Source organism: Scleropages formosus, chromosome 10 (assembly GCF_900964775.1).
Source record: "Scleropages formosus chromosome 10, fSclFor1.1, whole genome shotgun sequence".
Lineage (NCBI taxonomy): Eukaryota > Metazoa > Chordata > Actinopteri > Osteoglossiformes > Osteoglossidae > Scleropages > Scleropages formosus.
Genome location: NC_041815.1, coordinates 14,337,821 through 14,361,466, shown reverse-complemented (window position 1 = coordinate 14,361,466; position 23,646 = coordinate 14,337,821). Strand labels below are relative to the sequence as shown.

The 23,646-nt window shown below is 50.7% G+C and overlaps 1 protein-coding gene across 1 annotated transcript in view; it reads left to right on the top strand.

Moving 5' to 3' along the window:
• Positions 1–23,646, top strand: part of schip1 (schwannomin interacting protein 1) — a 166,896-nt gene that overhangs the window by 35,141 nt on the left and 108,109 nt on the right. The window contains exon 4 of the mRNA XM_029255446.1: positions 533–686. Coding sequence (XP_029111279.1) covers positions 533–686 — 154 coding nt within the window. The remainder of the gene's footprint in view (positions 1–532; positions 687–23,646) is intronic.

Here is a 23,646-nt window from a genome sequence, read left to right as displayed (position 1 = left end):
CTAGATCACACTCCTCATCCTCTCCCGTGTGTGTGTGTGTGTGTGTGTGTGTGTGGTGGGGGGGCGCCTTTGTCACCGCTCGCATGATCGGAACATCCCTTTCCTTGTCCAGGGAATTCTCTCCGTCGGGCAGTGTGTCTGCGGGCGAGTCTCGGTTTAACGAGGGCGATGTACTGCCGAGGAGGTTCCGTGTGCGTGTGTGACGCGGGGAAGACGCGCCGCCTTTGCTCGCGGTGTTAAAAAAGAGTCGCATCTGTGCATTTCTACATACTGCCATCAGCTGGTGAGCTCTGAAATGACACTGTTGAAGACAAGAAAAGTGAGAATGACGGCAGAGGAGAGCTGCTGCAAGGTGAACGGAGAGCAGAACAGGCCAGACTAACTTTTGCGTAGCGTTTGTCTCGCTCGCTGGAAATGTTGAAAGTGCGCACTAACGCCAGCAGCGCGGGATGCGGAGGCTTTTGTGCAGCAGCGGCAGCATCGGACGCGACGGCACTTACAGCGTGTCCCCACCTCGTCTCTCCTGGGACAGCATCCAGCGCGCGTGGCGGGAGTTCGTGCAGCGGCAGGACGTCCTGCACCACAGCTGCCTGGAGAAGAGGAGCCCGTCGCCTCCGTCCCTCTCCTCCTCGGGCAAGATGAGCACCTCCATCAGCATGACCACTCTCTCCGACGGCAGCACCCCCGTGAGTCCTTCCCCGTAGCTCCGTGCGACCCTTTCCCCGCAGGCCTCCTGCGTCTGTCTGTTGCTCTCCCTGGCTTTTTCTTTTTCGGTAGCAGCGAGATGCTCATCCGCTTACGGACCGTGTCTCTCGCCTGCTTTCCGCCTCCTGCTGTTGCGCACGACAGGCGCTGGGTCGTGCGTGCTGGTGGAGTCCAGCGATGGAGCGGTGACTCGAGGACATATGCTGATGAAACTATATCAGCATTGTTGGAGTTAAATGGCTTAGGTGTGTTGGCAAAGCGCTGTCTGCGTGCTCTCTTGACAAACGGCTGGGGATTTCAAGCAGCCAAAAATGTCAGTTCGCAAGTGCCAAATATAGCTAGAACAGCCCTATAAACGTAAATTACACCGATCGAGTAGCATGCCTGTTAAATGTTATTATGGTGTTTTTCCTTCTGTCCTCATTGGAACAAATGGTAGAGATTCATGGCAGTCTGCGGAGCATCTCGAGCTTCTGCCTCCAAGCCACCAGCTGTCAGTGGGGTGGGATATGATGGATGGATGGATGGATGGATGGATGGATGGATGGATGGATGGACGAACGGACGGATGGACGGTTGGACGAACGGATGGACGGATGGACTGATGGACGAATGGATGGATGGACGAATGGATGGATGGACGGATGGATGGATGGATGGACGTACGGATGGACGGATGGATGGTTGGACGAACGGATGGATGGACGGATGAACGTACGGACGGACGGTTGGACGAACGGACGGACGGTTGGACGAACGGACGGACGGTTGGACGGACGGACGGATGGATGGACTGATGGACGAATGGATGGATGGACGGATGGATGGATGGATGGACGTACGGATGGACGGATGGATGGTTGGACGAACGGATGGACGGTTGGACGGACGGACGAATGGATGGATGGATGGACGAACGGATGGATGGATGGACGAACGGATGGATGGATGGATGGATGAACGTACGGATGGATGGTTGGACGGACGGACGGACGGTTGGACGGACGGACGGTTGGACGGACGGACGGATGGATGGACGGATGGACGGACGAATGGATGGACGGATGGACGGTTGGACGAACGGATGGACGGTTGGACGGATGGATGGATGGACGGACGAATGGATGGATGAACGGACGAATGGATGGACGGACGGATGGATGGGTGAGTGTTTCCGGGTGCTGTTTGTGAGAGGGGTCCACATCATAGGTGTGTAGGTGGGGGCGAGATACTGCTAATGACATCTATCGATGCGGGGTGCTGGATGTCACATGGGGGTGGCTCTGTCGGTCTGGGGTGGTATGGATGCTGCTTGTGAGCAGCGCTTTGGAGGCAGGGGGAGCCCAGACGCAGCTTGCGGATGGACCCGCGACCTTCCGGCTGTCACGTGGCACGTGTTCTGATCCCAAGACATGGGACGGTGACCTTTCCTCCAGCATACACCGGAGCGTGTGATGTCCGCGCAGGGACATCCGAATGCGAGAAAACGCCCGTCGTTTGAGGGGAGGCATGGATCTCGACACGCCTCCGCAGTTTTCTCATTGCAATTCCAATTACTTTCTAATGGCAAAAAGGGGGGAATAAGGTCTTGTTGTGATGCATATTGCTCCCAGTAATTGCGAGACTGAGATACAAAAAAAGGGCCTCCCAGGTCGTTCATCTCGCTGTGCTGCCAGCACGTAATGACTTCTGTGTGCGATGGCTCCGAAGTAAATGCGTACGTATAATTACAGGGCGGGATTATCTCGGAACAGACCGCATTGATTTGACGCTGTCGCCGGTAGGCAAAATTAGAGTCGGGGTGCGGCTCGTAAAAGTAAAGAGCATCATTTATGTAGTTTGGGGGAGAGAGACAAGTTGCGGCACGGAAAACAGAATGCCGCCCGTGTGAAAGTTAATGTCCTTCTCTCTCGATTCTTTTAAGCAGAGCAGATTCATGGCAGCGTGTGTGTATGCGCGCACACACCGCAGCTTGTGGGCTCGCATCTTGATCGAGGGGCGTCTGACCGGCAGCTGGTGGCGTAGTGGTGGGAGCCGTGACCTTTGGGCTCGAAGGTCGCAGGTTCGAATCCTCGCTTCAGTACCCTCGAGCCTGGTACTTGCCCTAAATTTTGCCAGTAAAATTACCCGCCTGTATAAATGGGTGAATAATTGTAAGGAGCTTAATGCTGTAAGTCACTTTGAAGGGGTGAACATGAATGTGGCTCCATTAGTGTGGTGAGAAGAGGATGAGGAGGTGAGCTGTTCTCTGGAAGGCCTGCAGTGCTGATGCTGCCACCCAGTGCCTTGAGACCGTGTTGTCGTTGTCTGCGAGTCCCTCTCATATCTCCAGTCGCTCTGCTTGTCACCTCAACTCCTCAAAGAACGAATGCACCTGGGTTTTTAATGGCGCTCCTCCGCCTCTAATGTAAACGCAGTTGTGTTGTGAATTCCGCCGTCCGCTTCTTCATCTTTTCTCAAAGGCTGCCCTTGGACCTTGCGATATTATTTATCGCCCACCCTTCGAACCCTTTACAAGCGCTGCCCCCCGGCTGATCCCTCACGCGTTTGCATTCGGCGTTACGTTCCTCTTGCTGACTGCCGTTTATTGATAACCTGGCACAAAGCGCCTGGCTATTTGAATTTCTAATGCGGCCGTCACCGTGCCGTGCCAGCGCTTAGCGGGGACTCGCCCGGCTGCGGCAGCCCACGGTTCGACAAGTTCTCGACCTCTGCCCTGTCCCATCGCTCTCCTACAAAAGCAGACCGTCCACAGGCGTTTGATGACTTGATCCTCTCGTGGCTCTTACAGGCTGACCCCTGACCCACGGCGTGCTCCTGGCCGCGCTCTGACTCGGCGGTATCCCGCGTGCCGTAACGCGGGTCCCGACAGCACCTCGGCAGCCCTTGTTATCGGAGTAGCGGGAGCTCACTGGGTCTAATCTATTGCTGCTGCGGTGAAGGAATTTCGTCCCACCCGCGAGGGAACACCTGTAGAGCTGGTGGCCTTCGGATTCTGTTATGTCTCGCCGCTGCAGTGGCCCCAAAGAGTGAGCAGCTAAATTCAGAGTCGGGTCTGCAGGAAATCTCAATGTAGTACTTGCCCAGGTGAGTAGGAGGTCACCGTCACCTCATTTTAGAGGTCTTTCTACTGTATTACATCACATAGGTAACACATGTCCTTTTTTATGATTTTCCCTGGCTGAAAGGTGCATGTGCACAAGGTGACCAGCAGGAGGTACTGTTGTGCCACAGATGAGTTCTGCTGCAGGGGCAGATGTTGTACATCTGGGGCTCCTAACTCTGCTCCTCAGGTTCCTCACATGCAGGTTTTTGAAGCCTTTTTCATAATTATGCTGTTATTGAGCAGCCGACTGGACGAATGAATGAATTCAGATAATTCAATTAATTCAAAGCGCATTGTACCAAATGTATTAGCAAAAGGCAATATAAATAATCATTAAGAAATTTTTTTGTGGGGGGGGGAGATGTAAAGTCTTTCATTCATTTGAACTTTCCTGGAATTTAAGGAACATTTAAAAATTGTTTTTAAAATGTCATTTGAATTATTTAAGTACTTCACTCTGGAAAGGCTGAGTACAATTAAAGTACCTTCTCAGCATAACAACTATTTACTTTAAACACTATTCATCTGAGGGCAAAAAAAAAGTCTGCCGATCTCCTCTCAGCACCAGCTATTTTTTGAATAAAAACAAATTCAGTTTAACACCACGACAGTCACATTTTCAGCAGAAATCTCAGCTCAGGTTTAATGTTTGTTTCGATGGCTGTATTGTGCTGGCAGGTGGCGCAGCGGGTTTGACTGGGTCTGGGGTTCGAGTCCCGCTTGGGGTGCCCTGCGATGGACCGGTGTCCCGTCCCGGGCGTGTCCCCTCCCCCCTCCGGCCTTACGCCGTATGTTGCTGGGTTAGGCTCCGGGTCACTGCGACCCCGCTTGGGACAAGCATTGTTTGAATGGCTTAGCACATTCATTCAGCAGCTGAAAGCAAACTGAAGGTCTGTGCGTTGACAGAATTCACATTACACAGGAGTACGAGAGGAGCAGGGTTGAGAAGCACCGCTCTTCGTGGCGAGTTCTTCCCTCACTTGTTTCTTGATCTGATTTGAAAGGAAATTACCTTCACTACAAAACCCCTGAGAGATTTTTAAGAAGCGCCGAGTCCTTCGAAGAGCCCGGTCACACACGAGGGCAGTACAGATAACCGCGGAACCGACGGCGGGGGGGTCACGAACGATGTGGAGGGATGGGGGACCTCGATCGAGGCGTGTCGCCCGCAACCTCGGCCAACGGGCGCGAGGCGGAGGCGTGCGCTGGCCCGATATCCGGGGATGCGTCCGGGACGAGCGGCGGCAGGGCGCGTGAGGGGGACCATCCGCCAGACGAAAGTGCTGAGAGGCAGGACGCGGCTGTCACCCTCGGCCTGACGGACGCGTCGCCTCCGGAGATACGGCCTCTCCCTCCTTAACCCTGCCCGTTCGCGAGCGGCGACACGCCCCGCCCGCTCTTGCGCTTGCCCGTATCTTCTGTCGGAGAGCACGGCCACAGGGGCGCACGGAGCCTCCGGGGGAAGGGGGCTGCACCCCCCGCCCTTAGTTGTGCTCCGTCGCTCTGTCGAGTGAGTGTTCCTCCGGCGCTCGCGAAATCCCTCTGCGACCTCGCATATATCATGTGCTGTCGGAGCTGCGCGGCGGATTACAGAGCGCTTTTGAAATCCATTTGAGATTACATTTTAACTTCTAGCGCGGGTCATCTTGTTTATAAATATATGTATACGGTCCGGGGGTGCGGTGGTGCAGTGGGTTGGACCACAGTCCTGCTCTCCGGTGGGTCTGGGGGTTCGAGTCCCGCTTGGGGTGCCTTGCAACGGACTGGCGTCCCGTCCTGGGTGTGTACCCTCCCCCTCTAGCCTTACGCCCTGTGTTGCTGGGTGGGCTCTGGTTCCCTGTGACCCCCTATGGGACAAGCGGTTCTGAAAATGTGTGTGTGTGTGTGTGTGTGTATTCTGATATGCGGCAACGATATGCTAATGAACATCTGACACGCCGCTGAAGGTGATATGTTATCAGAGCCACACGCAAACTGATTTTAGGCTTCTTCTACAGCTAAAACCTGAGCATTTGAAATGACTGATAACTGTCATCTTTTTGTTTTCATCCAGATCGTCGTATTATTCTCAGAATGATGAATCGTTTGGATATTATTATAGTATTCTGTAGCTCTTGCTGACAATCAATCAGCTATGAAAAAGCAGGTGACAGAAGTGACAGAGAGCCTCCGCGTTCGTGTCTGCGTTCTTGGCGGCTGGGATTCTATAAACATTACCAAGTGTAACCCGCGTTTTGCCTGCTGCTTTTGGACTTGGAAGTGTTAGGTTCGAATCCCACCTCCGGTTGCAGTACCCTTGAGCAAGTACTTACCCTAAATCGCTCCGGTAAAACTACCCAGGCGTATAAATGGGTAAATAACTGAAAGCATCGTAACATTGATTGTAAATTGCTTTGGAGAAAAGCATCAGCTAAATGAATAAATGTAAGTCTCGCTCACCACCCGACCTTTGTGCTTCTCCGGTATGATCCCTCGTCTATTGTTCCCGCCGCGGCTCTGTCAACGGTTCACGACCGGCAGCTCCAGCGCCGGCCTGCGGAGCCACGAGGGGTCAGTGTTCCGCCGCGTCAGACCCCGCGCTGCTCGGTGGGGGTGCAGGCCCCGCTCCTTTATCGCCTGCGTCGCATCTGTCTTCCAGGTACAGATGTGTCTCCGGCTGCTTCACATAATTGTCCATTATCAAGTGCGCGCTAATTAAAACCACAGAGTAAGGGGAGATAAATAAAGACGGGAGCGCGCTAGAAACCCTTTATTTCCCGTTTTTATCTTCCTTTATGGTCCGCCGAAACAGGAGCCATCCGCTCGCCTCTCTGCGGCCTTTTAATTTCCAGACACCGCGATTAAATATTTACGCGCGCCGGCATTGCGTCAGATTCGCAAATAGAGCGCTGGGATTTTTCGATAACGTAACGGCTCCCTGCGCCCCGGCGGCGCTCGGACCGCACGCCCGGCCTTGGGTCCTATTGATCCCGGGCCGCCCAGAAACAACCGTAATTGATCATTAACGTCTGCCGAGGACGCCCTGATAAAAAGCCGGAGATTAATATGACTGCGAAGAGCGCCGGCTCTGTGTTCTATCGATTGGAGTTGAACGGTGTAATTGGGGAAATTAGCTCAGCGTCCCGCATGCGGGATCCCGGCGGTGTCGCCCACAGCTCTGCGGGATCACGGCGGAACACTTGAAGCGATGTCCCGCCCATCTCCGCCGGGCTCGAGGGGCGGCCTCGGGTTCCCCATGCGAGCGCCTTCTTAAGATCGCGACGGTGCTCCCAGCTTTTAAGATGCGGCCTGCCTGGTAGCCGTTCACGTTCGCGACCGTGACCGCCTCCGTTCCCCAGAAATGAGACCGGAATTGGTCAGCGGAGGCTACGGGACAAAGGGGGAGCTGTGGGACTGAAGCCCAAACCCGCTGCTGTCAGTGAGAATGTGGCATTTGCGTGGGGGCAATTCAGAAACGGAGGGATTGCATCATAAACTCTGAGGTTTTGATATACCGCGGTACATCCTCTCCCCCGTACTGTACATTCTTAAAGTCGCTAGTGCGAATGCATGTGCCTGTGCGGTGGGAACAGTTTTACCGCGTGTGATGTTTTCTGGGCTCGTGTCAAGGTTGAGGGGCTCAGTCAGCGGGCAGTGGGGAGCGTCTCCACGTTTGTCGTCGTAACACCGACATGACAGTTCACGCACACACACACACACACCTTGTGGCGGACAGAGCAGGAAGCGAGAAGCGTTTTGACTTCTGTAAGCCACAAAGCGCGTCCCTGTGTGTGTTTATGTATTAAAAAATGTTCCGGGATTAAATGGAAGTGCCGTCGGCGTGAAGCCGGAGCACAAGCTGCTCGACTGCTGGGGCCCGTCGCGAGGCCCCGTCGCGAGGCCCTGCTTCTCATGTGTTTGGGAATTATTTATTTCCATTTCTGCCGGCGCAGCCTCGGCGAACCTCGCCGTAAGAACCGCTCCGCCAACGGGGCCTTTCGGGATTCGAAAGCTACCTCTCCCTTTATGCCCCTGTGCGTTAACTTTGCTTCCTGCTCCAGCTCCTTTAGCTGATTTAACATGGCACAGCGCTCTTATACATTAAGGCAAAGGGGGGTGGGGGTGGGGGTGCTCTTGCATAACCGCTGGGCAAAAGCCACTCGCAATCCATTTCTCTTGCTTTACTGAATTATTCACATTGCCGAAGTGTTGGTGTGCGAGAGGAAAGGCAAAACAGGAGCGTCACCCCCGAAACCCTCGTCTTTGTGGGAAACGCAGCGCGAGTCCCGTGTTTGGGAGTCTTGTCCGACCCCCGTTCCCGCTGGACGCGCGCCGGGGGCCCGAGCTACGAGCCCATCGATCTCCCTCTTCTCCGAGCCCCGGGACGTCACCGGGGTGGCGGGGGCGGGGAGGGGCGCACTGCAAGCATCGGAATGGAGGCATGAGTCAGCGAAGGGATGAGTCAGGGAGGGGTTGTGTGAGCGAAGACCCGTCTCTGCCAAGGTGTGAACGAGCGAAGGGACGGCGTGGTGAAAGCGTGGTACGGCGAAGGCCGCGTGCGAGCCGCAGAGGTCGGCAGCCAGCGAGCGGATGAGGCACGGGTGGAGTCGAAGGTTTAGCGGCCGGCACTCGAGTCCCGGTCGGGAAGAAGGAGCGCGTGCCCTCCCGCGCGCAGGAGAGCCGCGGGGCAAAATCCGTCCGCAGGATTTAACGAAATAAAGTTGTCGTTCCTTAGTGGCGGTGAGCGCGTGGCTCCCCGGCAGCCGCTACCTCTCCCCCGCTCTCCTCCTCCTTCCCACAAGAGCTCCGGAGCAAATAACAGGAGGAGCGGTGGAAAATAATCTCTAAGAGCTAACAGGGGAGATAACGGGCTTTAAGCGTCCGCCGTGTGTTATTACAGCCCTCGAATCGACCGAGTCGAGGAGCCTCCTGCCCGGGACAGCAGGTCTCGAGCGTCCTCTCTGCTGCGGACGCTATTGTGCGTTTCACGACGGACTAAGGTTTAGCCTTTGTGACGACAAAATCTCGTGGAAAATTGAACCGCGAGTGAAGTTCGTCAGTGCGGCCTGGAGAGGACCGGTCCTTCGCTCCGCTTCAGGGCGCCACGCCGCTCGCGGAAGAGGCGAAGCTGCGAGGCCTCGGCCCGTCGACCGCGCCCCCGCCGTCTCGTGCGCCGCTCCTAAAGTACATCTGCCTTCAATGCTCGGTCTCCGTGCCCGTTCGGTGGGCTGTGCCAGCTCGTGTGGCGCTTAGAGGTTCCGTGTTGCACTTGAGGGACCCGGGTTCAAATCCCCCTGCTGCTATACTAACCCTGAGCGAAGAACTTACTGTAAATTGTAAAAGTAAGCACCGTGCCGGTGTACAAATGGGCAGATCAGCGTAAGTAGCTCATGACTGTGCTTTAGAGGAAAGCACCAGCTCAAATAAACAAATGTAAACATGTCATTGCAAGGGGGGTGCGGTGGCGCAGCGAGCTTGGCCAGGTCCCGCTCTCCGGTAGGTCTGGGGTTCGAGTCCTGCCCGGGGTGCCTTGCGATGGACCGGCGTCCCGTCCGGGGTGCGTCCCCTCCCCCTCCGGCCTTTTGCCCTGCGTTGCCGGGTTAGGCTCCGGCTCGCCGTCACCCTGCTCGGGACGAGCGGCTTCAGACGACGTGTGTGATTTCGTCGCAGATATTAAGAAGGCTGAAAAAATGAAGTACTACCTACTGAACAAAACCGTTCCCGAGTAACGGATGGACCTGCTTACACTTAAAAGTTTTAAAAGCTTAGGCGGCGATTGAATCGTTTAAAACACAGCCGAAAACTGGGAAGGAACCGACGCCCAGCGTAGCTTTCCGAGAGGATGTTGGGTGGAAATTGCATGACTTCCTGATCATATACAGTGATTCTGGCACGCGGGGGTAATTATTTCTACCTGCCGCCATTCCCCTTCGTGTTTTATTCAGCCGGTGACATTTCTGACTTGGGATGTAATTTATATGCCCTTGTTTCATTATTTTATAATCACTCCCACCTGGCTGGCTGTGCAGAAAGGCTGCACTTTCTTTGAACCCTGATTCGGGGCTGCCTCCCCGCAAGAGCGTCGACGCGGCGAGCGGCCCGCGGATCATTACGGGTACGCAAGGAGTGATGAGAAGACACGGTGTTTATCCACGTCGGTTCTGAACTCCGAGGAGCGGAGTCGGAGGAGCGAGCTGTCAGGGGAGAGGGTGAGGGAGAGTATCATCACCGGGTGAACCCTCATTTCCCGGAGAAGATCACACGTCCCGCACATCGGAGCGTCTGTCAAAGAATGGGGAGGCGGCTCTGTGAACGCGAACAGCGGCGCGTGGGCGCCCGTGCGCCGGGAGCCGCGTGGCGCTCGACTTTCAGAACCCGCTTCTTCCGGCGAGATGTCGGGGCCGCCGCGAGGACTCTAATTGTGCACGGCTGGCGGAGTCGCACGAGCGGAGGGGGGGAGAGCGAGAGGAGCTCTTTCTCCACGTTCGCTCATTCTCCTTGGGCTTCCTTGACTGGATGCGGCTGGAAGGTCTCCTTCAAGCCTGGACACAAGTAGAGCTTCCTCCGCTTGCGGTCAGCCTCGGATGATGCGTAACGTGTGCGCGGCAGCAGACGCACGCAAATAGGCGACGCGGTGGCTAAGCAAGTAGCACTGTTGTCTCACAGCGCCTGGGTGGTGCGAGAGGATGTGGGTTCGGTACCCGTTCAGTCTGTGTGGAGTTTGCATGTTGTCTGTGTGGGTTTCCTCTGGGTGCTCTGGTTTCCTCCCACAGTCCAAAGACATGCTGTCAGTTCCCCCATAGTGTGTGAGTGACAGAGAGAGTGTGTGTGTGTTCTACTGATGAGTGACCCAGTGTAAGTAGTGTATCTAGCAGTGTAAGTCTATGGGTGCTCTGGTTTCCTCCCACAATCCAAAGACATGCTGTTCAGGTTCCCCCATAGTGTGTGAGTGACAGAGAGAGTGTGTTCCACTGATGTATGGATGAGTGACCTAGTGTAAGTAGCGTATCTAGCAGTGTAAGTCACCACGGTGAATAAGGTGTGTGGGCTCATAACACTACAGAGTTTGTTGGAAGTCTCTTTGGAGAAAAGCGTCTGATAAATAAATAAATAAATGTAATGTAAATACACAGAACAGGCTCTGTATGTCCGTTTGGCTCTGCCTTGTCAATAGATCCTTAATTGGCCATATTTTTCTGTCCTGTCTTGAGGGGCAGGGCAGCAGGGGGCTCGTGGGGAGGCCGTACGGTGCCGGGAGGGAGTGGTGATCACCGGGAACCGGCGCTGTCGGCTTTCGCTACGCCCGGCACTTACAAGTAGTGGTAAAACAGTCCCGGTCTCAGGGAGAAACGGGCACTGGGAAAATATCCAGGAGGCCCCAACAAGTTCTTGACATTGTCCTCGCTTCCACCGGAGCTCCTCTGCCCTGACGTAAGCGCCTCGTAGCGCGGGCCCTTTCCCGCCTTTCCCGCCTCCATCCACAGTCATCAGTCTGCATCCGTGTGGCGCTGGACGCCGGGGGTTACGTTTCGCTTCTCGGCTTCTGCTCCGGCAAAAAGAATTACATCCGCGCTCACATTTAATTACGCAGTTTTTAAATTTCTGCAAATTAAACACGCACAATGGATCGCGAGTGCGCGGCTAATGCTTTCCGCTCGATGCGGTTTTTGAACTGAAACGGATCGTAATTCCTGGCAACGCAGAAAAGATATTTTGAGCGGCGCACGTGCCGCTTTAGCTTAAATATGTATTTCGGTCCTCTCCGTTTGCAGTTAAAGGTAATTTTCGCTGTCGAAAATGTCGGCGTTGAAAAAAAGGAGTCGGTTTTTCCGCGTGAACTCCGCCGAGAGCACGACAGCTAAACTGTACAACGTGTGCTATGAAGGTGTGCGTGTTGCTGTACGGCCTCCTCCAGGTCGCTCGCACCATTAAGACAATAACGACAAACACCTTAGCTGTTGTTCACGCGTCTCTTCGCATTAAGCTCAAGATGCCTCCCCCGCAGGTTTTATTTTAGTTCTGGGTTGGAGTTAACAATCAAATCTACATTTTACGGACACAGCTAGTAGTATGATACTGGTTATGCATTTTTTTTCCCCCTTTATTCTATGCCAATTCATAATTCCAAGGTTTCAACTAGAAGTGATAACAGTGCGAATGTACTGCGGCTGGGAAGTTTTAAAAATGCAGCCCCATGGTTACACCGGAGGTTGAATACATTATTGATTATGGCTGCGTAAAGCATTGTCCTGTTGGACGCTGTTACGCAGTATCGCCACGCTGTTAGTACAGTATCGGTGCGTTTGTTTTACTCATTGTCCTCATTGCAAGGTTAAAATTTCCAGTTCTCTGCAAGGATAAATATTTGATCTCGTAATTTCCAGTCATTTTCATACCCTACAGAAGCCGCCATGTCTGCACGTGCGCGGTGAATGGAAATGAATCCTGATGTAATTCGCTTAATGCATTCAAAGTCGCAGAACATAAATCACTGCATCTCATGTAGCTCGATACCGCTCCCGCCATTTGCATATGTTTAAAAAATCTTTCGCAAAGTCAATAGCGCTCTTTTACAACCGAGAGTCATGCTATGGGACATTTCTCGAATGCTTGATTTGGGACATAAGCACTTTCTGTGAGAGGAAACTTTATAACCGCGAGACAGCCGCTGCCGCAATGTTTCATCTGCGTCGTGCTTAAGTTCAGCAAGATGTATCATCTCTGCTAAACCATCTGCCTGAGCGCTGCCCGACTGCTCTAATTTATTCGATGCAATTCCAGTTCCGCGTGCAAACAAACGTTCCGATGAGACGAAAAGGCTTGTCGCGCTGGCGCCGTGCTTCCTCCCGTTGAAATCGCAGCGGCCTCCGCTTGCGCTCCTCCTAAGGTTTCGCCGCCTCCCTGTCCACGCGGCACGCGATACCGGACGCGTGTAACGGCAGTCCGCTGACTTCCAGGGTGGGGTTTTCTCAGGAGCTTCAGTCCAGCCCATAATCCTGGTGTAAATTCAATTTAGCGGGAGCCCGTGGTTCCAGCAGTGCTCGAGCCGTTAGCGCGGCCATCGTCTTTGTCTTCTCCATTTATTTATGCCCCTTAGGGGGATCGCTGAGATTGCCCTGGCAGGCCTTATCGTCCACATACGGATGGCTCCGCCTTCTCCGATGCCCGAGAACCCCGATTTGCCCGGGACAGGGTGATAATACTCCGTCTCTTTCGCTGTCACTTTGCGGCCTCAGTCAAGTAGTGGATACGCGCTGCCGCCTGCGGGTGTCGTCCGCATTGACCCCCCCCACCTTATTTATAGAGCTCGCTCGCTTACCTCCCAACAAATGTCATTCGTTCCCGTCGGCTTTGTCCGGAGCGCAAAGGGAAGATTACTGGCTCCCGATTCCTCCTTAAAGATTTATTGGAAAACAATTTCAGGAGGACTGACGGAATGCCAAACTGTTAGTACGCACTCATTTTCATATGTACCGGAAACTTCTCCAGCGGCGCGCTTGCGCCTCGCTTCTGTGGGGTTTGCGGGCGAGCCAGAGAAAGCGACGACCACCGCAGCAAAGTATATAACTGTGCAAAAATACGAGCGACCCGGCGTAAAGTGGCGTCTCTAGCAGCGTAAGTCACCACGGTGGATGAGGTGCGCGGGCCGACGACACCGCGTAGAGTTCGTTGGGAGTCGCTTCGGAGAAAAGCGTCTGCTAAGCAAATAAATGTAAATGCAAAATACAAACTTAAACATGAAAGGCCTTCACGCTGTACTTTGTAATTCAAACATCCTCTCATCTGACTCTGAAAGGGCCGGTACTTAATATACTGCTACATTACTGTACTTACACGCCTCAGATACTTGCACAAATGAACTCGCTAAGGGCACCCTGTGATTAATGTGGGCACCTCCCAAATGTTTTTTTTTCCTCTTATGTACAAAGTTATTTGCATTTAATGTGCTGCATTTTCCACAATGACCATGTACAGTAGGTCAGGGTGAATGAGAGCACCAGCTAAATGAATAAAAGGAGAAATGTATTAAAATGTTCAAAGGTCGAACGGAAACGCTCCATCATCGCCGTTTAATACCAGCCTTGCGAAGATCTGACGTTCTCCCGGGGCCTGCCATCGCGAGGAAGAGCAGCGGAGCGTTCTCCTTTCCAACAAACGCGTTGAAGTCGCTGGTGCCCAAGTGGGTCCCGGACCGTCCGAGCGCGTTGTACGACAGCCAGCAGGCACGTCGCTGTCCCGTTGGCCGACTCTGATTGGAGCACGGATGTCCAAATGGAAATGGACCGATGGATGTGTGTCTCGCGATACACGAAGAGTGCGCGGTGCATGCATTCTCTTTTAATGTGCCTTTGTAATGCATCGCTTTCACATTTTGGGGTTTTGACGCACACGCGTGTTTTTGGTGCCCGGTTCTGCCACGAAGTCCCTCGTCTTGTCCGGCGAGCTTCGTTTTGTAGCTGCAGCAGCTGCCTTTTCCAGATCTGTCCTGTCCTTGCGTCCTGGCGCCGAGGCCGTCCCGCATGGAAGACGGAAACCGACGGAACGACCCCAACCGGTGAGTCTCCCAGAGCCGGTAGACTGTGTGTGCTCAGAAGGATTAACCGCGCACCCGTGATGGCGTAGTAGCTGGTAAATCAAGATGGTTTGTTGCCCGGAAAGGGCCTCACAGACAAGACACGGGGTGAAAAATAGCACGGTGGTGGTGCAGAGGGATTAGATGAGGCAGGGATGAGGTACAGTAGTGTCTGGGGGGTGTAGGGAAGTGGGGTGGGAACAACAATAAAGGAGTAAATGGGAAATCAATACTTTTACGTGACAGGGAGAGGGTAGATAGACGCAAAGAAGAAGGGCAGCCGGCTTATCGGCGGGCGTGATGGAACTCGTGATGGAAGTCGCGGGACCTCAGGGCAGTTCGGTCCACGTGGTGCACGTTGCAGTGAGCAGCTGGAGCCCCGCCGTCCCACGCGCTTTGGCGCATCTGACGTTCCGGGCTAGCGTGGCTGACGTTTCATCCGAACGGATTCTGAACGCAGCCAGCTCGCCTGCGGACGTGAATTTCACCATCCCGACGCTCCCCTTCGGGCTGATTTACGGGCGACATCAAAAGACAGTCATGCTTTTGATTCTGTTTCACCTGGACAAATTAAATAAAATATCACGCCGAGAAAAAAAAAAAAAAACAGCACTTTTTCACACATGATACGAGGTGCAAAAATGTATTAAATTAGGTCTTTTGTGGTCTCTCTTAATTAAAATACACTATTCCCCAAGACTTTAATGTGGCATATATCCTCAAGTAAATTTAAGTTAATGAGTAGTCAGCGGTAATTAGACAATATTTTTAGTTGGAATTTAAAGGTATGCTCAATATGAAACTTATAAGAAGAGCAGCGTAATGATAATGTATTATCACAGATAAAAAAAGTTATGAATTATGCATTAGTCACTTTCAAGGACCAACTATTCTTTACCTTTGGACTGCAGACAGGCTGTGCAGTTATCTGCCTCAAAAAGACTCCAGGGATGGTGGAGATTCAGCAGCCTTGAACTCTACGCATTTGTAACTGTAATTAGACTGGCCGTGGAGGAACATTCCTCCCGTGTTTCCCTCCCGCTGAATTTTAATCATTGGCTTTTTTCCTTACTGCAATGACGAGAGCCCTCCGTCCTCTCCTCCCACGTGTAGATGTGTACGGGTGTGCATCTGCTCCGCTGCTTTTAACCAATCTATCGATTTTGCTCTTCTGGGAGACAGTAATGATTCAGATGATTCCCTTTGTTGCTTTTCTCACGTGCTCTTGTTCCCGCTCATGTCCCTGAAAGGCACTCCCTGCCATGTTTATTTTTCCTGAGAATTATTCCGACTCCTTCCGAATCGTGGCCTGCTCAGCTCCCTTACCTGGCGTCGGGGGTGCCGCTTTGCCGTATGTGTCATCCAACAGTCCGCACGATCCAGCCGCTCTAAACATGGGGAAGCGGCACCCTGATTATCGCTTTATTTTCTTATTTTATTTATTTATTTTCTGCAGCTGTTCTTAAGCTTTTACAATAGGAGAAAACCAAGCCTCCTGCAGGTGAAAACGGACATCCGTACGCTCCTCCTTACGCCAAATCGGGGCATTCTGCTAAGCCGCGCATCCCGCGAGGGTCATAACGTGATCCGCGTTTCACGCAGCGCGAGAGAAATTCAATCGTAACCTTTCAGGGACGTCAAAGGAAAAGGGACGAGGGTTTGAGTCATCCATCATGCACCCCGGCCCTGTAACCAAAGATCAATGGTCCCCTAGGACGGAGGACCACCCCCACGTACAGCAAGGGTTCGAGGCAAGTTGGGAACGTGTTGACCATACCAAACCTGGCCCAGGCATATTGATTCACCACGGTGCCTTTTGATGCGTATTGAGTGCTTTTGAAGGGACATAAATCAGAGTGAAAGTATTCAGCTATTCCGTGTTGTTAGGTGTTGCTGGAAAGTCACTTCCTGCTCCTCCCACCCTGGTGCACCCTCACCTGTTATAGTCTCACTGATTTACAATCCCCATTTCAGCGGCGGTACCCTCAGACAAAGACTGTCTCTATATTTAGAAACGTGTGTAAAACCGGTGTGAGACAAAACAGAGGTTTCCAGATCAGCTACCACCTTGTTTTATCCCCCCCCCACCCCGCCCCCCGGCAGCCACGCCTCCCAGCGATCCTCCGCTCAAGTGGTTGGAGCGAAGGAGAGATTAATTCCCGGTTTATCTTCCTGGTTGAATAACGGTTGAGTGGAATTAAAAAAATCCCGTGGCCTTGGTGAGCCTTGCAGAGGACACAACAATGAGACGTCTGTGCAGGGAGAGAACAGAGCTGGAAGCTCACAAAGCAGGTTAAATCACACATACTTATCCTATTATACAAACAAAACCCACTCTAATCACTTCTGCCGCTGGAGGCTTGTGCCTGCTTCTGCATAACATATACATTTTTACGGTTTAAGAATCACAATCTCTTCCCGCTACCCTCCCTTTCAGTATATCCTACAAGGCTACAAGGAAAGGAGCAACAGTAATTGTTTATTGTGTTATTTATAATTACTTGGCAGCCTCTTTCTTCCAGAACGACTTACACAGCTTGCAAGTTTAGATGTCAGACGTTTATACGTAGCTGTTTACTCAAGTGCTTCAGGCTGAGCATCTTACCCAAAGACACGACCACGGGCGAGCCAGTTCTGCTGCTTGAACCCGTGAACTTCGGGGCACAAGTGCAGCCGCTCGGATGCTCTGATGCCGTACCTCTGGCCGTCAGCTCAGATGGTCGCCGCCCAGGGCTGCGGGAGGGAAGGAGGGAGGACGGATCCCCCGATGCCTCAACGCTCAGCCAAGGTCGCAGAGGTCAGTTTACACCACCTGCTGCTCGCTGCAGCGTGCCGAGGTGATCACGCTTTCCATCGGCTACAGACGCCCAATTAAGACTCATCAAACGGCTTTGTCAGTAAATGACTGCCGTACCTTTTCTCCGGCAGGCTTAGAGAGAGTACAAAGTAGCTGTCGTGGCATTAGCGATTGGGAACAGGGTAGAATTACTGCAGGTACGGTATGGTATGCTACGGTATTCATTCCCCCCGAGTCTCATTCCGTCATGCTGTTAAAAACTTTAGTGTGGATCAGGTAGGCAAAATCAGCGCAACTTTTGTCAGTAAATAATGCTGTTTGTTTATTTATAATGTTCTTTCCCGTAATGGTGTGTAATGTCTACCGTAATAAGAATTACACGGCGGTGATATTTTTTAATGCTAAAGCCATTTATACGGAATTAATCTCCAAGGAATAAACCCTCGTCGTTCACATAACTTTCAGGGCCCCTATTCCTGGACTCAATTACACCTTCTCGGCGCACACAAGACTCATTTCCTGTCGTTAAGACTCTGCCAGCCTTTCCTTTGAGTGCAGGCTGCCCCCGTCGAAATCACCTCTAGATAAGAGGATTATTGGCCAGGGGAGACTCCTCGGTGCGGCCCCAGAACAGAGATGTTTTATTGCCTGGTCTGAGAAACCATCTACTCAGCATGTTGGACATCATTAGGCAGCTTGGAGCTGCAGGACATTTCTGTTGGTTTCTCTAATATCCTGTTCCTCCCTGGCGCTGTCTGGTCTCCTTACCCTGCTCTGCTGCTCTCCATTCTTTGCACCTGCTTCCTTCTTGCTCCTCGCTCCCTCTGGACTTTGTTGTGTCCTTCCTCTGTTTGTCCTCTCCTCCCTTCTACACCACACCTGCTCCTTGCTCCTCTCTCTCCCAGACACCCCAGCCATTATCCTGCCACCCCCCTCCTCCGGTTTTCCCTCTGCCATTGCCTTGCCTCCTAAGTGTTGTACTCATCAATGCATGGGCACACCGGTTATATCCCACGATGCACTGCTCGTAAACTTTACTGTCTGGCTCAGCTTGTTTTAGCACCATGGAATGAAAGCACACGGAATGTGTTTGGTGTGCTGATGCCTAAATGTCTTGGTAATAGCCTTTCTTCATAAAAAAGGAGGGACCTTAATTGCATGAACCAGAGTCAGAGGTCCCAGAAGGATCGCAACTTGACTTGATAGCTCAAAAAGAATACAAATGCACTTTCCTCAGCTCTGGGAAAAGAGCGTGTCATTTTCTCTTTGGTTAAAATAGCCACAGTAATATACTTTGGCTGGTCATATCGTACAGAGGCAGCTTTTCCTTCCTTCCGAACCCTTACACGTTAGGTGTCGACCCATGATACATCTGGTATCGTTTCTGTGGTCTGCATTCCTCCGCAAGCATATTCACTCCAAGCTAAGTTTGTGCAGCGGTACAGCATGTCTTGGGGAGGTTCAAAAAGCGCGTTTAGCCCTAACAGCTTCGTACCGAAGGCATATTTGCAAACTTGGATCTCCAATCTCCCAGGCGGGGAGAGGTTTGCGGGGGAATGAGTTTGTTGTCCAGCCTCCTAGATTCTATTGCACCCCTCATCCCCACTGAACTATTAGCATATGTACATAGTCTGCGGGAAGAGACATTATACCGTACGTGCGCTCGGCTTAAATAAAGACCAGGCTGGAAAAAAAACAAGTCATTTTGTATCACAGCACGCTGTCTGCTGCTTGTGAGGGAAGGCGAGCGCGGATCCGGACAGCGTGTGCGAGCTGACGCGGCGTCACGGCTGCTGACTGACAGGGCATGTCATTTTAATAGACTGAGGCTTTTCTCAAGAAACACACGCGACACGCCGCCGTTTCTCACATATTCGGCTTTTCTGCAGGCCTCCTGCGCACACACTTGTCTCGCTGCAGCGTCCCGGCTGTTTTTTTCTCACCCGGGGCGTTACGGGTTACCGAACTGAGAAGTTCTCAAAAAGGAGGGCTGCATCTGTCGGACTCACCCGCTGTACCGTTAGCGTAGAAGTGCACGGGTTACTAAATGAACAACGGAACAAAAACCCTACGAATTTTTACAGGAATGTAAAATACTGTCAGCTACGAGAAGGTGGTGATGACCGAGCCGGGAATGTTTGACATACTGGATGAAATACAGGGTGTTTTGTACGAGTGCAAGCCACGTGGAAGTTGAAGGTTTATGTGTAGGTCTCCGTGGGACAGCGCAACATGCTTTGGTGCTCTCCAGCAGTTGACTTTGGATGCTGTGGGCCTGCTGCCCTGTTTACGTCATCCCCTATTTGAGGACGAGTCGGGCATTCGGGTGCTGCTCTCAGGGTGGCCTACAGATCTCTGAAGACTGTCCACGTCTGTGTGGTACAGTAATCTCATTGGTGGTAGCCATCAAAGTCGCATTTAATCTTAGAAACGCGTCCCTTCATGTCAAGGCATTATTACTTAAATAATAAAAGGCATTTTTTATGCCATCTAGTGCAGAACATTAGTCTTTATATTTTTTCTCTCCTTGCATAAAAGAAACCAATTTCATTTTTATTGCCACATTGCCAGCAAATGAATTGCTATTTTCTTCTGCAGCAGTAGAAAGTTTTAATCCTAATTGCCAGAGGCAGAGAAATAATTGGGTGAGGAAAAGTATACATGGGAGTCTTATCTCCCAGCTGTAAATGGTCTTATTGCAACGAGGTGTGTGTGCTGCTAGATTCTTTCCTACGATTCTGTCCTTATGCAGAAAACATCTTTAGGACAACATGCAGCGTTGTAGTTATGGACCCTAACCTTTAAGGGTTGCTGGTTTAAGTCCTAGGAAGAGCCATGCAGTGGCCACCTTGACATAATTACAGTAATCCCCTCTTATCCGCGGGGGATATGTTCCAAGACCCCCAGCGGATGCCTAAAACCACGGACAGTACTGAGCCCTATATATATATGTTTTTTCCCATACAGAAGAAGAAGAAAAAAACTAAGGAACAATTCCCAGGTCCTCATAAGTATTGATTTTTTTAAAGAACGTTTTTTTATTTTTTTTTTAAAAAAGGAGGGGGTTATTTGAACACAAGCCATGCGACACTGCGACAGTCGACCTGATAATCGAGACGCTACTAAGTGACTAACGGGCGGGTAGCAGATACAGCGTGGATATGCTGGACAAAGGGAGGGTTCATGTCCCGGGCGGGACGGCGCAAGATTCCATCCCGCTCCTCAGAATGGCAAGCAATTTAAAACGTATGAATTGTTTATTTCTGGAATTTTCCATTTAATATTTTCGGACCGTGGTTAACTGAAACCGCGGAGAGGGGGCGACCGCCGTATTTCACTTGGAATAAAAAACATTTCCAGGAAAAAAATTCAAGTGTAGAAATGAGCAAAACTGTTAGGCCATTTTGATACGTGCATCGATACGTGATTAATGCACTGCATAGCAATGATCTAATGTGCAGGTGCAGAAACATATACGTATTCTATATACAATCACTGAGCTGAAGATCTTGCATTTTGGGTGTCCTCGTTTTGTGCACGCCCTTCCCAAAAGGCCTCCTTCTGTTTTACATTTGAATTAACACTGACCTGTATTGTTGTTCGGTCAGTTTCGGTTCTACTCCCCTAGGTTGCACCACCCTTCAGAAAAGATGGTTCACAAATTTTTTTTCAGCATCTCATGTGGATGCCAAACTGATCCCGCGATACAACCCAGCTACTTATCGATGATGCAGTTGTCCTCCAACTGGCCTGACAAATAAAATCAATTAAGCCCATGGTGTACATGTGATACATTGTCCTCCAGCAGTCCTTCAATGAGATCTCCCTGTGCGACACCAATAAATAAATAAATGCAGTTTCAGAATCACTGCGCTGTAACAAGTGTTGAAATTTGGCCCCTCTAGCTCCATTTTCTCCACGGTTTATTTCTCACACAGAGGCCTGCAGGGTACCGGCCGGTAGCCATTTATCAAAGTCTGTTGAGAGGGATGAATTTATTCACAAACACTTGGCACCATAGATCATTTACTGGGCAATAAAAAAAAAAAAAAACTTTTTAAATTATTCAGTGAGGACTTAACAGTTGGTACAATGGCCCATCTGACAATTAAATCAAATTAAACAAAATTAAGCACAAACCCTGTGAGAAGAGAACTAGCGTTGCACAACAGAGTGCAGTTTATGGTGGCGGTAATTTGAATACCACTCTTAGAAAATCTGACATTACTTAGGTTAATTCTGGATATGTTGAGCAGCTTCCTACTGGTAGCCTCTGCAGGGATAATCTGGCTCAGAATTTGTTCTAGTAAACGAAAATTGTCTTTGGGTACAAGAGATGTGCTTGACTGTTCTATTTAATTCAGTTGGAAGGAACCCAGTCTGCAGCTGAAAAAAGAACGTGTGGAAAAATGAATCAGAAAGGTATATATCAGTAAAGACCTGTTTTGACTGACAGTAATCTGTATTTATTTATTAATTTTTTGTTGCTTCTCATTTCTCTCAGCGGGCTGCCAGATGGGTATGCTGAAGGGCTAATCATCAATAGCTACAGGGCATCATAACAAGAAAACAGCTGAGTTGTGAATTCGGGATAAAAAAATCTATGAAAATATTTTGCATCTCAACAACAACCGAAGACAAATGCCGGGTAGCTACGACAAACCAGAGCACATTGCTAACTTCCTAAAATCAACTGCGCTTTTTTTGTTCCGACAGACCGCTCGTGTCGTCGCCCATTTACAAACCTAGATATTTACAGCGAGCGTTCACATTCGGCGCAGAGCTTCTCTCGGCCATTAGCCCGCGATACGGTGTCGCTCAGCCAGAATCATAAGCAGCTTCAACATGACTTCCTTGATTGCCGTGCAGCAGACGCAGACCAAATTGACACTAATTGCCTTAATGAAGCTGGATCGTTAAAAATTTTGACGGTCCACGGTTTACGTCGGCGGCGTGTCTTCTTCGCAGTCCTCGCTGGTCGTGGCCAAGAGTGGATTAATTTGATTCCAGCAGACGCCGCCCCGTCCTTCTCTTTGCATGGGCCGGGCGCGGCGGAAGGGGCTCTTATTGAAACTGACACCGGGCAATAGATGAGATTTGTATCCCTGTCAGTCAAGCTTGACTCTGGAAAATCTGGGCCGAGTGTTTCGTTTTTTTCCCCCCCCCACTTCACTTTTGATCTCCTCCCAAGTGCCAATAATGGTCCTCGTAACTAATTGAGGAAGGCTTGGGTATGTGTTCAAAGAGGATGGCCCAAGATCTGCCTGATACTATGGTGATAGTTAACCTGTAGAAGAAAGCACTCGGGCCACGAAGGCCGCACCCTTGTCCCTTTGTGTATATTTCTTCATTGCTTTCAGTTTTACTATCTACAAGTCAAAAAGGCCGGAAGTAAAGATGGGAAGACAGAATATGGTAGCACTTCTGTGGCCTTTAAGACCAATGCATATACAAGGGGCCTACATGAAAAAAATTGAAAAACAGTAGCTTAATGACATAGCAATTGTAATTGATAACCTGTTCATCGTTTCTTTTTTCGTATGTGGACCAGATGTGATCAGATAAGATTTAAAAATCTTGGGAAAAATTTGCTGTCTATTCTTAATTGGTTGGGACGGGTGTTACCAGACCTATTGGCCTGGTTTATCCAGCTGCGGCTGGAACGCGTACAGATGGTTCTTTTCATGCCTGCATTAGTACCTGGCACAAGTCTAAGAAACCACCATACACATGGAGACACGCACACACACTTGCTCGCTCGCTCACTCACTCATTCACTCACCCAACACTATCACTAGCAACCATCATCAAAACAGAAGGAAATCCATTGCCAGTGTGGTATTGTAGCCAATATTATTTAAAGATGATGAATGACTTCATACTTTAAGTAGGAGACATTCAATAATGAATGTATTAGACATGTAAAATGCTGGAAATCACTCATACCTGACAGAACTAGTGTGTGTATGTGTGTGTGTGTATGTGTGTGTGTGTATATACATATGTATGCTTTCACTGTATCAAAGGATTTTGCAGTGTTGCTGCGCAGCAGTAATCTGTGAGGTTTTCTGCGTTGGTTCTTAATGCCTCAATGCATTTATACACATCAAAAGAAAAAATACAATGGTTTAACAATGATTATTCATGTCTGCCCAGGAACATGCTTTTCAGATACCTGTACATCTTTATTTAATTTGCATACTTCAGTAATCCAAAGTAATTACTCAGTTTCATTCATTTTCCTTTATAATCACAGCTCAACAATTAATTCTATTTTTAATAACCGTGGCCTATTATCTGAACATTATGAATCGGAAATGAGAAAGATTTATCTTTTTGAACGATCCTCACTGTCTGGCCAATTTCTCTATCCATCATGCGGTACTGAGAGAGGATGCGAGAGAGGGAGTTTAACGGTTTGTATACGAGCGTGTGTGTTTTTTCCAGTTGGCAACACTGGAAACCTTTAGTCAACGCCACTATAGC